The sequence below is a fragment of the Dromiciops gliroides genome, chromosome 5 (assembly GCF_019393635.1).
Source record: "Dromiciops gliroides isolate mDroGli1 chromosome 5, mDroGli1.pri, whole genome shotgun sequence".
Classification (NCBI taxonomy): Eukaryota; Metazoa; Chordata; class Mammalia; order Microbiotheria; family Microbiotheriidae; genus Dromiciops; species Dromiciops gliroides.
This window is the reverse complement of record NC_057865.1, coordinates 181,533,227-181,550,822: the sequence shown is the minus strand read 5'-3', so window position 1 is coordinate 181,550,822 and position 17,596 is coordinate 181,533,227. Positions and strand designations below refer to the sequence as shown.

At 33.2% G+C, this 17,596-nt stretch overlaps 1 protein-coding gene across 1 annotated transcript in view; it reads left to right on the top strand.

Moving 5' to 3' along the window:
- PDE3A (phosphodiesterase 3A) overlaps positions 1–17,596 on the top strand; it is a 361,224-nt gene that overhangs the window by 300,243 nt on the left and 43,385 nt on the right. The window contains 2 exon segments of the mRNA XM_043969232.1: positions 8,404–8,623; positions 17,139–17,224. Coding sequence (XP_043825167.1) covers positions 8,404–8,623; positions 17,139–17,224 — 306 coding nt within the window.

Genomic DNA, 17,596 nt, shown 5'->3' with positions numbered 1-17,596 from the left:
AGAGAACATTAATAATTGCTTGCCCATGTACCTAATTTCTCATCTTTGTAAATTCATTGTGAAAATAATCAATGTGTATTTTCAGGATATATTAATGAAAATAGGAGATGCTAATGGGCAGGCTTTTGTAAATGATCCCTACAACTGACCATACCTTTATAATAACACAATTGATTTAAAGATGTGAAGAATTCAAAATACTATTAAATTTATGTATTATTACCTGACAAAACTTTATTTAAGGATGGATTTGAATTATGTAACTTTAGAGTTTATAGCTTTAAAAATAAATAACTTCCTTTTTTCCTTTTTTAAATAGTATTTTATTTTTTCCAATTACATGTAAAGATAGTATTCAACAATCATTTTATAAGATTTTGAGTTCCAAATAATAATTTCCAATAAGAACTTTCCTTTTTTAAAATAATAAATATTTTTATTTATGGTTTTGAGTTCCAAATTGTATCCCTCCTTCTCTCCCTCCTCTACTCCCTCTCTGAAGCAGTAATCAATCAGATATGGGTTATACATGTGCACTTATGTAAAAAATTGCCACGTTAGTCATTTTGTACAAGAACACTTGAATAAAAGAAAAAAATGAAAGGAATTGAAAAATAGCATGCTTCAGTCTATGTTCAATCAATATCAGTTCTTTCTTTAGAGGTGGGCAGTATGTTTCATCATTAGTCCTTTGTGATTGTCTTGGATCATTGTATTGCTGAGAATAGTTGTCATTCCCAGTTCTTCATCAAAAAATATTGCTGTCTCTGTGAACAATGGTTTTTTTTGGTTCTGCTCACTTCACTATACATTAGTTCATATAAGTCTTTCCAGACCTTTCTGAAATCATCCTTCTTGTCATTTTCAATAAGAAATTTCTAATGCTTATTTTAAAATCACATGGATTTCTTTGATAAATTTAGACACAGAAAACATTTTGTTCCATAACCCACCAATCATTAAAATCAAATAAGTCAAGCCTAGAAGAGTATCCTCAAGGGGTTTACCATGGTCAAGAAGGATATACTATACAAGGTCCAGAGGGACTGCTTACAGATGATAATGTATATCAAATGATCCCGTTTTCAGTGGCATTGTGCTAATGACACCAAGCCTCAGAATATCTCAAAATTATCTATAATTACTTAAGAAAAAAATAGCCCAACAATCATATGGGGAAAAAATAAGTGGATGAAAAATGCCCATTGTTCAGAGTACAACATGGAATGAAATAGCTAGTCTACTGAGCTAGTACATATGTACAAAAATCTATAACAAACACTAAAGACAGAAAAGTTTTGTTCCTAATAAGATAGCAACAGAGTAGGTTTCATTCCTTCTGTATAATTTGTGTAATGATTTTAATGTTAACAAACGGTTCTCTAGCACAAAGATCCTATTTTTTAAATTTTGTTATTTATTTTAAATATTCTTTACTTTTTAAATTTTGGGTTACATATTCTGCCTCTTGTTCCCTTCCCCACCCACTGATAAAGCAAGCAACATATCAGTTATGCATGTGAAATCATGCAAAACACATTTCCATATTAGCCATAGAGCAAAAATAAAATAAAGAAAGCAAGAAAATTATACTTACATTTGCACTCAGCATTCATCAGTTCTCCTTCTGAAGGTGGATAGCATTTTTCACCATGAGTGCTTTGTAATAGTCTTGGGTCATTATATGGATCATAGTAGCCAAGTCTTTCAGAGATGATCATCATTACATTATTGCTATTCTTATACACAATGATCTCTCAGTTCTTTTCACTTCACTTTGCATCACATCACATATGTCTTGACAAGTTTTTCTGAAACCATCCTCCTTGTCATTTCTTGTAGTACAATAATACTTCATCATCTGTTGTTTAAAATCTAAATTGTGGGTTCTAATCTGCCTCCCCCCAGTCTTGGGGGGAAGCTGGCTAAAATCCCTGATAAATTCAATAAGAGTTTAGGCTTTTAAAGATTTATTAAAATATATATTATAAGTTAGTGAAGAGAGAAATTGAAAATAGATCCCTTATAGCATGGAAATCCTAGCTCAGATCTAATTCGGGATAGCCAGAGAGAAGGAAAGCAATTTCCTTTCTTAGTAGTCCATGTGAAATCTCTCACCACCACACTGGTGTCCGAACAACTAAGAGACCACCCACCCCCACCCCCTGTTTTCCATCTGCTTCCATGCTCATTTCCAGGACGGAAAGAGAGTTCTTCTATGAGTGAGCGTCAACTTCCTCATTCCTCTCTCCCAGAAACCTCCTCTGGAACAGGAAATAGGGCAGTCCACACAGACACACACACACACACACACACACATACACACACACAGTTCCAAGCTAATTGGCTGGTAGCTCTGATTGACAAGTCCCACATGTGGTTCTATAGATGTAACTTCTGTATGCTAAAGTCACATGGTCTCTAAATCACATGCTTTTTCCTCATGGCAGAGCTTCCCTAAAGTATCTCTCCAGCACGGGTGCCATTCCAATTCTCACAGTCATAATCATATGCCATGACTTGTTCAACTATTCCCCAAATGATGGGCATCCCCTCAATTTCTAATTCTTTACCACCACAAAAAGAGCTGTTATAAATATTTTTGTACATAGAGGTAATTTCCTTTTTCTTTGATGTCCTTTTTATACAGACTTAGTAGTGGTATTGCTGGATCAAATAGCACTCATAGTTTTTAAATCCTTTGGGCATTGTTACAGATTATTCTTCAGAATTGTTAGACTAGTTCACAACTCCACCAATAGTTCTACCTATGTTCCCTTATGTCCTCCAGAATTTATCGTTTCTGATAGGTTTGAAGTGATACCTCAGAGTTGTTTTAATTTGTCTTTCTCTAATCTTTAATGATTTAGAACATTTTTAATATAGCTATAGATAGCTTTGCTTTCTTCTGAAAACTGCCTGTTCATATTCTTTGACTATTTATCAATTGAGGAATAGCTTTTATTTTTATAAACTTGATTCATTTCCCTATATATTTGAGAAATTAAGTCTTTATCAGATAAATGTGCGATAAATTTTCCTTTTTATATCATATCATTGTCTATTATACATTTGAGTAAAATGTAGTTTCACTGTTAGTCTCTTTTAACTAGGTCTTTTTGCTTTTGCTTTGTCTGAAATCATGATGCTATGACTGCCTTTTTTACTTCAACTGAAGTGTAATAGATTCTGCTCCACTATTTTATTTTAATCCCATATCTATCCTTCTGTTTCAAGTGTGTCTGTTGTACACAACATGTACTTTGATTTTAGTTTCTATTCCACAATCTGCTTCTGTTTTATGGATGAGCTCATCACAGTCACATTCACTGTAATGATTACTAACTGTTCATTTTCCTCTATTTTATTTTCTCCTGTTTATTCTCTCTCTGTTTTTATCCTGTCCCTCCTCAAAAGTCTATTTTGCTTCTGAACACTTCCTACTCCTCCCTTTTATCATCTTCCCTACTCTTATCTTTTATCCTTTTCCACTCCTATTTCCCTATTGGGTAAGATCTATTTCTAGATATGTGTGTATGTGTGTGTATGTGTATTGTTATTTCTGTGAACCATCCCAAATACCCCATTATCCTTGCCTCTATTAAAGCTCTTTCTTGCCTGCCTCTTTTATGTGAAAAAACCCTCTATTCTACATTTCCCTTCCACCTTCTCCCTTCATCCCTCTTTTTAACCCCTACATTTTTTTTATCATTCCAAAAGAAACAACTCACATCAGTGCCCTCCATCTATCTAAACTCCTTCTAACTCTCCTAACAATGATAAAGGTTTTAGGAGTGTAAATAGTTTGACTTTATTAAGTTTCTTATGATTACTCTTTCATGTTTACCTTTTTATGAATCTCTTGAGACTTCTTTTTAACTTAAATTTCCTAATCAGTCCTGGTCTATTAATCAGGAATGCTTGGAAGGACTCTATTTTGTTAAATATCCATTTTTCTCCTGAAGGATTTTACTTATTTTTCTAGGTAGGTTCTTCTTTTTCATAACCTTAGCTCCTTTGCCTTACAGAATATCAGATTTCAGGCTCTCTGCTTCTTTACCATGCTTTGTGCTTTGGTCTTTACCCAGGAAGGGCCCCTGGTCCCCTGAAGTCACAAGTAATTTCATTAAAGAGAATGACAACAATGATACAGCATAACAAATTTTTTGGAATGCAGCCAAAATAGTACTTAGGAGAAAATTTATATTACATTACATATCTATCAAAACTAGGGAGGAAAGCAGATGAATTAATTGGCCATGCAATGAAAAAACTAGAAAATTTAAAATTCTCAATTAAAACAAATTAAAAATCAAATTAAATTAATTAAATTAAAAGTCAAATGAGAGATAATAAAATTGAAAGTAAGAAAACCATTCAACTGATAAGCAAAATGAGAAACTGGTTTTATGGCGGGTGGGGAAAACAATAAAATACATAAAGAGTTTGTTAATTTGATTTTAAAAAAAGAAAACCAAATTACCTGTATCAAAAATGAAAAGAGGTGGTGGTAGCTGTAAAGCCAAAATGATAGGGAAAAGACAGGGGCTTGCCTATGCTCTCCCAATTTCTCTCCAAATACCTTTAAATAATGCCCCCAAACAAATTTTGGAGTGCCAGAACTCACAAAAGGATGGGGTACAACTATTTTCCAGCCCAAGAAAACTTAGAAGGTAAGTGGAAAAGGTCTGTCACATCAAAATGAAAGTGAAATACAGTCCAGTGCAGGCTGTCCCAGCACAGACCAGGCCCCAGCAAATCAGGGGCAGATCTTGGGATCAACTGAATCATCATTATCAATGATGCTTCTGGCTGCTTCTGGAGCTCTCAGCCTACAGAAATTAAATGGGTCAGAAAACTGCTCAGAAGGAAATGACAAAGGTCCCATTACTAGCAGGACTCTTGCATTGCCCATACTTGGATCTGGGTCTCAGTCCTGAATGGCAGTCCCAGAAAAGGAGGAGCACTAGCACACCACATCTTGTGACTGCTGAAGAGCTGGGTCCCTGGTCACAGTTCCACAGCAGAAAAGGGTGCTTATAGTCACTCACAAATCAGATCATAGGCCAGGAGATAAGTAAACACACCTCTCCCTAAGTCATACCAATTTGGAAGAACTTAAAACTTATAGCTCCTCAGATTTAGCTCAGAATACAATGACACAAAAGCCTTGAAGCTTAGGAAAATATCCCTGCACTATGGAAAGAGAACCCCATTTTAGTACAGAGTTAAAGGTCAAGAAATAGACTTGGAAAAATAAACAAACAACAGAAAAATTCTGACTATAGAAAGTTACTATGGTGAAAGGGAAGATCAAAACATACATTCAAAAGAAAACAAAGTCAAAATTACCACATCCAAAGCCTCAAAGAAAAAAAAATTATTCATTCTCAGGCTATGGAAGAGTTTAAAAAGTATTTTTAAAAACAAGTAAGAGAGGTAGAGGGAAAATTAGGAAGAGAAATGAGAGTGAGGAAAGAAAATCATGAAAAAAGATTCAACATCTTGCTAATGGAGGCCAAAAAATTATTGAAGAAAATAACCTTAAAAACAGAATAGCACAAATAATAAAAGATGAACAAAAATCCAATGAGGAGAAGAAAACATTAAAAGCATAATTAGCCTAATGGAAAATGAAGTGCAAAAATTTACTGAAAAAAAATCCTTAAAAAATTAGAATTGGACAATTGGAAGCTAGTAACTCCATAATCCATCAAGAAACAATAACGTAAGAATCGGAAGAAGGGAAAGTAGAGGAAAATGTGAAATATATCTTTTTAAAAAACAACTGACCTTGAAAATAGATTGAGGAGCAATAATTATAAAATTATTGGATTATCTGAAAACCACGATTAAAAAAAAAAGGAGCCTAGATATCATTTCATGAAATTATCAAAGAATACTGCCCTGATATTCTAGAGCCATGGGTAAAATAGAAAATGAAAGAATCCATAGAACATATCCTGAAAAAGATTTTTAAAATGTAAACACCCAGGAATATTATAGCCAAATTCCAGAGCTTGCAGGTCAAGGAGAAAATATTGGAATCAGCCAGAAAGAAATAATTTAAATACCATGCAGTCATAATCAGAATAACAGAAAATTTAGCATTTTCTACATTAAAGGATCAGAGGGATTGAAATATAATATTCTGGAAAGTAAAGGACCAAGGATTACAACCAAGAATTGCCTACCCAGCAAATCTAAATATAACCCTTCAGAGGAAAAATAGACATCTAATTTAATAAAAGAACTTTAAGCATTCCTGATGAAAAGATGAGAGCTGAATAGATATTTTGACTTCCAAATATAAAACTTAAAGGAAGAATAAAAACTGAAAAAAGGTCCTTTTAAGACACAAGTATGGTACTATTACCAAAACCAGGGAGAACAAAATCAGAGAAATAAAACTATAGACCAATTTCCTAATGAATATTGATACAAAAAATTGTAAATAAAATACTGGCAAGGAGATTACAGCAATATATCACAAAGATTATATACTACGAGCAGGTGATATTTGTACCAGCAATGTAAGGCTGGTTCAATATTAGGAAAACTATCACCATAATTGACCACATCAATAAGAATAATACACATATTTGATCATATCAAAAGATGCAGAAAAAACCTTTGAGAAAACACAACAGCAATTCCTATTTAAAATGCTAGAAAGTATAGGAATAAATGGAACTTTCCTTAAAATGATGAGGCGTATCTATCTAAATTCATCAGCAATAATTATGTTATAGAGATAAGCTAGAAGCCTTTCCAATAAGGTCAGGGGTAAAGCAAGAGTGCTACATTGATTTTGTTTGAACAAAACCTTTTACATTTCTCAGAATCAAAATTGTTCATTTTTCTTTTCCTTCTGTGATATTCTCTCATCTTTTACTTGGTCATGAACTATTTCCCTATGTATTTTATATACTCTATAGTTATTTTAAATGCATTTTCTCTTTCTAGCTCTTCCTGCTGGGTTTTATTGGAAAGATATAGAAATATTGATGTTATCTAAGAATTATAACTTTGATGAAGTTATTGTTTCAGTTAGTTTTTAGTTGCTACTCTAGTGAACCATCATTTCAGTTGTAAAAAGCTGTAATTTTATTTCCTTTTTGTTTATACTCATTCTTTTTATTTTCTTATATTATTGTTTTATCTGGAATTTCTAGTATTATATCAATTTATCCTTGCTTTCCCTCATATTACAAAAAATACTTCCTATTATAGTGAGGAAATGTCCATTTATTCCCCTTTTTTCTCGTATTTTTAACAGGAATGCATATGGTATCTTGTCAAAAGCATCTTATGCATTTGTTTATATAATAGTATAATTTTGTCATGGTTTATTTTGTTTGATACTTTCTGTAATATTAAATGGACTCTGAATTCCTGGTATTAATTCAACCTGAACATAATGTTTTGTTATCTTGCTGTAGTTTATTTCCAATGTTATTTAATATTTTCTCATCAGTGTTCATTAAGGTTATTGTGGGGATAGTATTAAAACATTTAAACTATATTTGGTTACAAATGTAATGTAAAATATAAATGTCAATGTAATATGAAATATACATAGAATTACAAATTTTATGAGTTTTAAAACATTTATAGCTTCTTATATACATATATTAATGTGGATATATATATATTGCATATATATGAGTTGTATATATGCAAATGTATGCCTGTAGGATTACCATTGTAACCTAAGACAAGGAAAAAATAAAGGGGTACACAGGTGATCTAGTGCAACCACCTCAGAACATATATGCATACACACTTATGGACAGATATACATATGTGTTTATGTGTGTATATGTGTATACATATATACACATATACATATGTTAATCAGTATGTAATGACAAAAAGATGAAGAGAGATATTGGATGTTTTGAAGCTCCACTATATGCTCTGGTCACATGTTCCTCTTCAAGAGTCATGCTACAATGTAAAAAACAGTGACTCTGCTCTCTACTGCCTAAGTGATCATGGGCAAGTCACTTAAACCCCTTTGACCACAGTTTCCTCATTTTTAAGCTGAGGTGGTTGTACTAGATGACCTGTGAAGTTCTTCTAATTCTAAACCTATGATTCTAATTAAGTCCTCATTCATTTTTTTCATAATATTGTATTTCTTGAGTCTATGCATTATGCAAAAAATTATTTTACCCACCCATTCTGGTTTCAGGGCATGTTTTATGTTGTTAGGTTGTTGTTAGGATAGTTATCTCAGATCAGATTCTAATTCATTACCAAAAAGAGAGCCTCAAGTACTTTATTAATGAGCTAGCAGGATTCTTTGCATTCTGGTAATTATTGTATCAAAGTAGAAGAATTGTGATTTTGAACCATCATCAAGTTCTCTTAATGAAATAATTCTTGTTTTATTTTCAGGTGTCCTAGCTAAAATTTCACCTCTTTCATCCCCAAGTCCTTCACCTATTCAAGGGAGCCCAGCCAATAGTCCTATCAGCAAAGTTTCTGCAATACAATTTCCAGAATCTGCAGAAGTAACTCCCAAACAAGGCCTAAGCTCTCACAGAATCTTAACATATACTCAAAGTGCACCAGATCTTTCTCCACAGATATTCACCCCACCTGTTATATGTACAAGGTAAGAAGATTGGCATATCCCAGAATATTATTTTACCTTTTAACTGAATGAATGACCGGGACCAAATTATGGTGAATTCTGAAGGTCTGAATTAATGAGATTTTACCTTATATGTACTATTATTTGGAAGTCAGAAAGATTTGGGTTTGAGACCTGGTTTTGTAACCCCAGGCAAATTGCTTAATCTCTCTGTGCTTTGGGTAACTATTATCATAAGCTTCAGAAAAAAGTGCCAATATGAATTGGTAGACGGAATTTTCTTGTCTATGAATTGGCTATACAATAAAATCGCAGATCTAGTTCCTTTCACCTTGATGTAAAAAAATCATGTCTTTGATGATTATATATGTATAGATATGTGTGTGTACATATATGTATGTATATGTGTGTTTGTATATATATATTTTATATATCACATACACATATAGTTTCAAAGAAAATAGTAACAATAGCTGATTTTATATGATTCTTTAAAGTTTACATAGCACTTTGTATTCATTACCTCATTTTTAGTATACAACTACTACTTAAAATGAAATATAGAAAGTAATTAAAAGTGAGGAAAGCCTTAAAGTTTATGAGATCAGTGATCATTTCAGAGAGATAAATTGTCCTATGTACATTCTAGTACATAGCAATGACTATCCTTGTATTCTGACCCCAGATTTCCATACTGATACTAGGTCTCATAATGAGGTGTTTTTAGACTTATAGCATAGTTTAATTTATTCTTTTATTTCCTCAGAAGCTCTGCAACATAAAATAATATTTTATCTGTTTTTAAATTTTCTATTTGACCTCAGTTCTTTTTCAGATATTTTAGAAAAACAAAAGCATCATCACATTAGAAAAGTTGGAAAGGAAAAACAGAAATTAATTCTACTATTCACTCTTCCATCTTTAATGTATAACTCCCAAAACAAGCATAAGTTATTCTGGAAGTTTCAGACAGCTAAAAACCCAGATAATTTGGGAAGGACAAGTAGCATGCATGCATGTGTGTGTGTGTGTGTGTGTGTGTGTGTGTGTGTGTATACTCTGTAATAAGTTGATTTCAGGCAAATATTTAAGTATAAAAATTATATATATATACACATATATAAGTATAAATGATTTTTAAAGTATCTTTTACTTGGAAATTTAAGCATAAAAGACAAAAGTAAAAACTACTACCAAGTTCTCTCAGTCAGATATATCTGATATAAGGCTAAAGCATCCAATAAATTTATCTCCATTAACATCCTTTCTTCAATGCTTCAAAATTACATATATATTGAAATTGACCTCAGACACTTAATACTTACTAGCTGTGTGACCCTGGGCAAGTCACTTAACCCCAATTGCCTCACTAAAAAAAACCAAACCAAAACAAACAAACAAACAAAAAAAGAAATTGAAGAGCAGGTAGGTGGTGCAGTGGATAAAGCACCAACCCTGGATTCAGGAGGACCTGAGTTCAAATCTGGCCACAGACACTCGACACTTACTAGATGTGTGACCCTGGGCAAGTAATTTAAGCCCCATTGCCCCACAAAAGGAAAAGAAGAAGAAAAGAAATTGAAGAGCTTAATTACTGAGTTACGTAATATTTTTTTTTCCATTTGCTTCTGGAGTTTCAAAAAGATTATTTAGTATTAGTTCCCCTGGATTGGATACCATTCCATTGGAAAATGCAATTCCCTTTGGTGTACACAATTTGTCATATAATTTATGCAAAAAATTAAAACCATCAACTGAGTTCTTATTTTGGAGTGGGAGAATTGGAGTGTGGAGAGAGAACACCTCTAGCAAAGTCCCCTTAATGTAGTGATAGTGTGCTGTTTGGAAAGAGAATGAAAGACTGTAGTAGCACAATCTCCAAGCAAAACCCAACTGATGAATATGAGATATTCATAGAATTCTGAGAAGAAATGTATGAGTAATCTCAAATAAAATCAACTCAGGATCTATCTAAGGTCAGTTATATCCAACAATAAATCAACCCTAGGGACCTAAGCTATTGAACTATAAATTGTCCATCTTGGGATCATGCTGTGATCTTTGAGATCTAATCTCCAAGAAAATAACCATCAACAGAGAGGAAAGGATCAGCAAGTCAGAAGACTGAGATCACCAATGATCTTAGGAAAAAGAAAACCTGAAGAGTTGAATATAAGTAGATAAATCAGCAGGGAAAAAATAACAACATAAGTTAATAAGGCTTCCAGATCTAGGAAACAAGTTCAGGCATCAATGAATAAGTACTATAAAACAAAGAAAAATTATTCATCAATCAACTAGAAAGAAGATCTGATGGAATGTGAGCAGAACATAGAACTACAACATATTGCTACTGAGTAGTTAAAAAACAAATGAGAATTTTGAGGGAATAATCTATGATCTAAACATTAGAAATAATGGTCAGAATTGAAAAAACTGGAAACAGAAGAGAAAACAATAGATTGGGAATGCAGATGTAAAGAACTGAGGATAATCTAGAAGAAGAGAAACAAAAGCCAGTGATAGCAAAAGAAAATATGCTCGCTATGCCAGCAAAACATACTCATCTTGGAGACAGAATATGTAGAGAAAAACCTAAGGATCACAGGTCTTAAAACAGAACACAACACTACAAAAAAAACAAAAAACAAAAAAGAACAAAAACAAAACAAAACAAAAAAACTCAACATCAAAATACAAGAAATAATAGAAGAGAGCTGTCCAGGATTTCTGAACATAAAAACTGAAATACCAATTGAAATAATTCATAGATCATTTCTAGAAAAAAATATTCCAAGATACATTATGATTTAAATTCATCCATCAATTCAGAAATAACAAATTCTTCAATCAGAAGAGAGACTATGAAATACAAAGGAAAGGAAATTCTAATAATGCAAGACATTTTGTACCACCCAGAAAAAACAGAAAGGAATATGGAAGAATATATTCCAAAGAAAAGTGGAGTTCAGAATGTAGCTCAGGGTGACCTACCCTGCAAATCTGAGCTTAATAATATTTTTTTAACAAATGGTCACCAAAAAAAGGAGTGTTTGAAACTTTTTCAGATATAAAACTAGAAATTACAAGATTATTTGCTTCTCAAACAGCAGAAATGCAGAAGTAAAGGCAGCACCCAGGATCAGCAACAGCAACAACAACAACAACAGCAACAGCAACAGCAACAGTAGCAGTAACAGAGTAATAGCAGAGAGGCTTCTTTCTAAATGTACACAAGGAGAGAAAGGTGAAAGCACAAGTCCAGCAGAGGTAACAGTGAAGAAACAGGCCTGAAATATTATGGACATAACTTGTTAAACCCAGCCTACATATGAATTAATTATTCTTGTGGAACTTACATTACAATATGGGATGGTACATGAAAGTGGGGAAGGGAAACCAGCGGGACAGAAAAGAGTGTGAAGTGCAGGAATCAAATCAAGGGCTATCAATGAAAGGAAGGTGACCCATGTAGTCTTGCAAGAAGAGCCTTTAGGGGAGTGGGTAAAGAGGAAAGGGGAAGGATTAAAAGTGTGTTGGGGGCATTAAGAAGGTCTTGATTTGGTAATGGGAAGAAGGGGTTCTACTGACAAATGTGCCTATGGATGAAGAGAGATGGTCTGTTAAAGGAGATGAGGACATCCTATGCATGTAATCTGGAGGATTGATGCTTGAAAAGTCTATTCATCCTACCTTGGGGCAGAAGGAAGTTGGAACTCCTGGGAACAATTGGCACCTGGGGAAGAGGAAGAACATGAACCCAGGGAGGAGATTTTCTGGTAAATGGGTAAAAGGTGTAAGCAGGAGAGATTATTGACCAGTGGCATGCTGCTTAATCAGATGTGGTGGGGAGGGAAAGGGGGAATACATGAGAAGAACTCTATAAGACAACTGCAGAAACCACCTTCCCTAGATTACAGGGGTCATAAATCAGAAAATGATGGTTTAAAGTAGATAGAAAGGAAGGCTAGATAGTGAAGAGAGTTAGAAAAATCAGTTTTGTAAAGGGGAGCAAAAATACAATTTAAAAAACAGGACTAGTTGAAGGCAGCAGAGAGAGAAAAGGGAAATTTATTGACTATGAGGCAAAAGAAGGGGTGGGGGGGAAGCCTGATAACCAGATAAAATCAGGAGAAAAAAGTAATTAGCAAAACTCAAAAAGGAAAGGAATAACAAATGAAAAGAGAGAATCAGGGACAAGGGAAAGAGAGTCAATGGGAATAGTGCCACATTAAAGATAAAGATTAAGGTGAAAAGGGGCAGCTAGATGGCGCAGTGGATAGAGCACCGGCCCTGGAATCAGGAGTACCTGAGTTCAAATCCGGCCTCAGACACTTAACACTTAACTAGCTGTGTGACCCTGGGCAAGTCACTTAACCCCAATTGCCTCACTAAAAAAAAAAAAAAAAAAAAAAAAAAAAAAAAAAAGATTAAGGTGAAAAGTTAAAGATAAATTAACTGAAAGACAATAGTACTGGGGGCGGCTAGGTGGCACAGTGGATAAAGCACTGGCCATGGATTCAGGAGGACCTGAGTTCAAATCCGGCCTCAGACACTTGACACTTACTAGCTGTGTGACCCTGGGCAAGTTACTTAACGCCCATTGCCCCGCAAAAAAAAAAAAAAAAAAAAAAAAAAAGACAATAGTACTGTGTTCACAAAAGAACAGGGGAAAATCAATTTTAGGGAAAAAACCAGCCCAGAATTAGAAACAAATAGAAGAAACTATAGACCTAGCACTCATAAGTATAAATGTGAATGGATCAAACAATCCAATAAAATGAAAACAAAACTCTATAATCTGTTGATTGCATGAAATACATTTTAAAACAAAGATATACACAAAATAAAATTGAAATGATAAAACAGGACTGTGTATCAGGGGCAGCTAGGTGGTACAGTGGATAAAGCACCAATCCTGGATTGAGGAGGACCTGAGTTCAAATCCAGGCTCAGACACTTAACACTTAGTAGCTGTGTGACCCTGGGAAAGTCAACCCCAATTGCCGCACAAAAAAAAAAAAAAAGTACTGTGTATCAAGTGAATTGAAAAAAACAAAAGTTTCAATCATGTTCTCTGGCAAAGCAAAAACAATCATTCAAATAATAAGGGATAAACTAGGAAATTACATCATGCTAAAATAAACATAGACAAGAAAGCAATATGTACAATAAACGTATGATCCAAATGCCTTAGCATCCAGTGTCATCAAGGGAAACATTATCTGATCATCAAGAAGACACAGACAGTAACACGATATTCCAGGAGACTTCAATATCCTTCTTTAAGTTTTGGATAAGTCTAACAGAAAGATAAACAAAAGAGAAGTTATAGAATTGAACACATTCCTAGAGAAACTAAATTTAAAAGATTTGTGACATTTTCTAAATGGGATTGTATAAGAATATACATATTCCTCAATACAACATGAAACTGGGGGCAGCTAGGTAGCACAGTGGATAGAGCACTGGCCCTGGATTCAGGAGGACCTGAGTTCAAATCCGGCCTCAGACACTTAACACTTACTAGCTGTGTGACCGTGGGCAAGTCATTTAACCCCAATTGTCTCACCAAAAAACAAATAAACAAAAAAATACAACATGAAACTTTGGCAAAAAATGACCATGTACTAGGCAACCATACAACTATTGCAAACAAGTGTGAAAAGGCAGAAATAATTAATAAAATCATTACATGTCATAACACAATGAACGTAGTAATTGGTTCAAGAACCACAAACAAAAGAAACACCCAAATGGAGACTCCCCAATGAAATCCTAAATAGAGTGTATCAAATAACAAATCATAGAAAAAATGACTATAAAAAAGGGTAATGCTGAAACAACATACCAGGATTTCTAGGATATAGCTAAAGAAGTCTTCAGGAGGAAAATCATATTCCTTACAAGCATATACTAAAAAAAATAGTAAAAGAAAGGATTAATTAACTGAATAATCATTTTCTAAAATTTATAAAACTAACAAATAAACAAACTTAAATATAAGCACAAGAGAGGCAATGTTAAAAATTCAAGAAAACATAGACATTTTGGAAACAAAAAAGCATAGAAAATGATAAATTAAACAGTTCTTTTTCTTGAAAAGACTAATAAAATTGACAAACCTTTAACTAACCTGATTTTAAAGAGAGAGAAGGAAATCAAATCACTAAAATAAGAAAAAAGCAAGATGAAATTACAAAAAAGGAGAAATTTTAAAATGATCAGAATATATTAAGAATATATGTTAACAAAAGAGAATTGCAAAGTATTCACAACCACATGAAAGAGTGTTCCAAAATCACTAAAGTAATAAGAGAAACACAAATCAAAATAACCCTGAGGTTTCTTTTCACACTGCAAATTGGAGAAAAAATGACAAAAATGGCAAGAATTAATATTGGAGGGGTTGTGGAATGTCAGGCAAAGTAATTCATTTTCAGTGGAACTGGGAATAAGTAAAACCATTTTGGAAAGCAATTTTGCAATTATGAAAATAAAATGATCAAAATGTCCATAGTCCTTGAATTCTTATTCATAGAAACTTCATAGAAACTATTGAAAAGACTCTTTATGCACAAAATGCAAGACATTTTGTACCACCCAGAAAAAACAGAAATATCTATAGCAGTGTTTTTTTGTGATATGATAGAATTAGAAACAATGTAGATGACCATCAATTAGGGAATAACTAAACATATTGTGATATATGTATACAATCGAATATTACTGTGATGTAAGGAATGATATGTGATGAATACAGAGAAGCATGCATATGAAATTATGCAGAGTGAAATAAGAAGAGCTAAAAAAGCAACTGCAAAAATATAAATGGAAAGAACAACTACATACCAAAAAAAGTCAAAAAGTGAATGTAACAAATTATGAAAATCAAACAGGACTGAAAGATATATTCATTCCTTCACGCAGGTGGGACATCCATAGGTGCACCACATGGTACATGGTTTCAAACTTTTTCAATATATTGGTCTATTATACTAATTTTTCCCGCCTAAAAATATTTTTTTATGTGAGAAGCTTCTTGGGGAGGTATATTTGGGCTAGTTTGATGTAAGAAACAGAAATTATTAGCAAAAACTTATTTTAAAAAATTAAAGTCATCAATAAGATTACTTAAAAAAAATTGGTGTCCTAAAAAATTTAATGAGGGAAGAATTAGTGACAGTGCTTATTCACTCATTTCTAGATCTTATTTATGGTTCTTTCATATAACTCAGCAGCTCTCGAATCTAGATGAATTTTTCAGTGGAACAAATTCATTAATATCTCTAACTTCTTTCATACTGCCCATCTGGCTCCCAGAGCTCTAATGCCTCGTGTTTCCACATACCTTTTTTTATACAAAAGTATAAAAGTATACAAATACTTTAGATATTCTCTAAATTTCCATCCAATTTTACTACTTATCTGTTCCATCCCTTTTATTAGGTAACTTTGATGGCTGATTTGGTAAACTAAATTATGCCATGTTACTTATTGACAGTGTATTAATGTGTTGCTGCTCCAAGGTAACATCTTTCATTTTTTTAATGGAATTTTCTGGAGATATATTAACTTCATCCAAAAGAGTAATCCATTTTCAGACAGATTGGTGGCCACCTCTCTAATCATAGCCTATAAGCAGCAACCTTCTTTACTTAACACCCTGAAATCAAACAATGATCTTTTGCTAGTAGTTTTATATCAACTGCAGACAAGACTCAAGATAAATCTTGACAAGAGTTACTGAAAAGCCTCATTCACCAAGAAGCCCAGGTTTCTTTTTCTTTTCAGATACAAAATTGGGTGCTGTTAAAGTTAATAATCTATGTATAATGAAATTGTTTGTATTTACAAATATATAGTTGTTTGCATGTTATCTCCTCCACTAGATTGTGAGCTTTTAGCAAAAACTGTTTTTGCCTTTTTTTAATCCTCCAGCACCTGAAATATAGTAGGCATTTAATAAATGCTTCTTGACTTCACTTGATTAGATAACACACAAAAGGCAAACATATTTCTTGCTTATCTTCTTTCTAGTAGACTTTTGAAAAGACAAACTAATGATTTTGGAAGACACGGTCTATTTGTGAAACTCATAGTACTACTCCCTGTCTGCAAGGATTTTTTTTAAAACATTTTGAGGACAGAAACAAAAAAAAAACACACAACTATTTGTATGCTGCTGAACTTTACATTTTGATATTTAAAGTACCTAAAAGGAAACCTTTAGTAATATTTAAGCTGATTTACTACTGAGGAGAAATCCCATAATTAGTAAAATTAATGAGTTTCATTACTTAGTAAAAAGTGAAGATACTAAAATCTTAAGTTTTGGGGTTGTGTTTCTATTTTAGCAACTAAAACTTGCCACTTTTTCAAATTAAAAACTGCAAAAGATATTTAATGTCACCAGTGTATTAAAATTTTTAAATAAATAAGATTTTTAAATGCGTGGATAAAGAGAATATGAAAGTGTTCTTTGAAACATGTTAAAAATGCATACTTATAGCCTGCTTCATTTGATGTTTCTCAGCTGTGGCAGACCATATAATCAAGGGAACTCTGCTGATGGGGCATTGGGGAGTGGCAATGCAGCTACACAATCACCAAACAGAACAGGTAATTCTTTTGCATTATTAAAAATAAAACCATGCGAATATAAGATACAAGTAAGAGCTACCTGTCTTACCTTACTGCTTCCTGAAAATCTTCAATGTAAGCAAGCATCCAAGAAGAATCCTTCATAGCTCTTACACTGATTAATTGCCCATTGTGTACCAGGCACTGAACTAGACTTTCATAGCTAGTAGAAAAGGATGAAAAGGATCTTTGTGATGTAGCCTAGGTAATTCTACATATTGGTGCTATTAATGCCCAGGAACAACTACTCTACTTCCATCAAGCAGTTCTTAAGCATATTAAATATCATATAAGTATGCTATCTGGCCACCTAGAGTGGCAATTCAGGATGCTTTGCCCATGATATTTCAT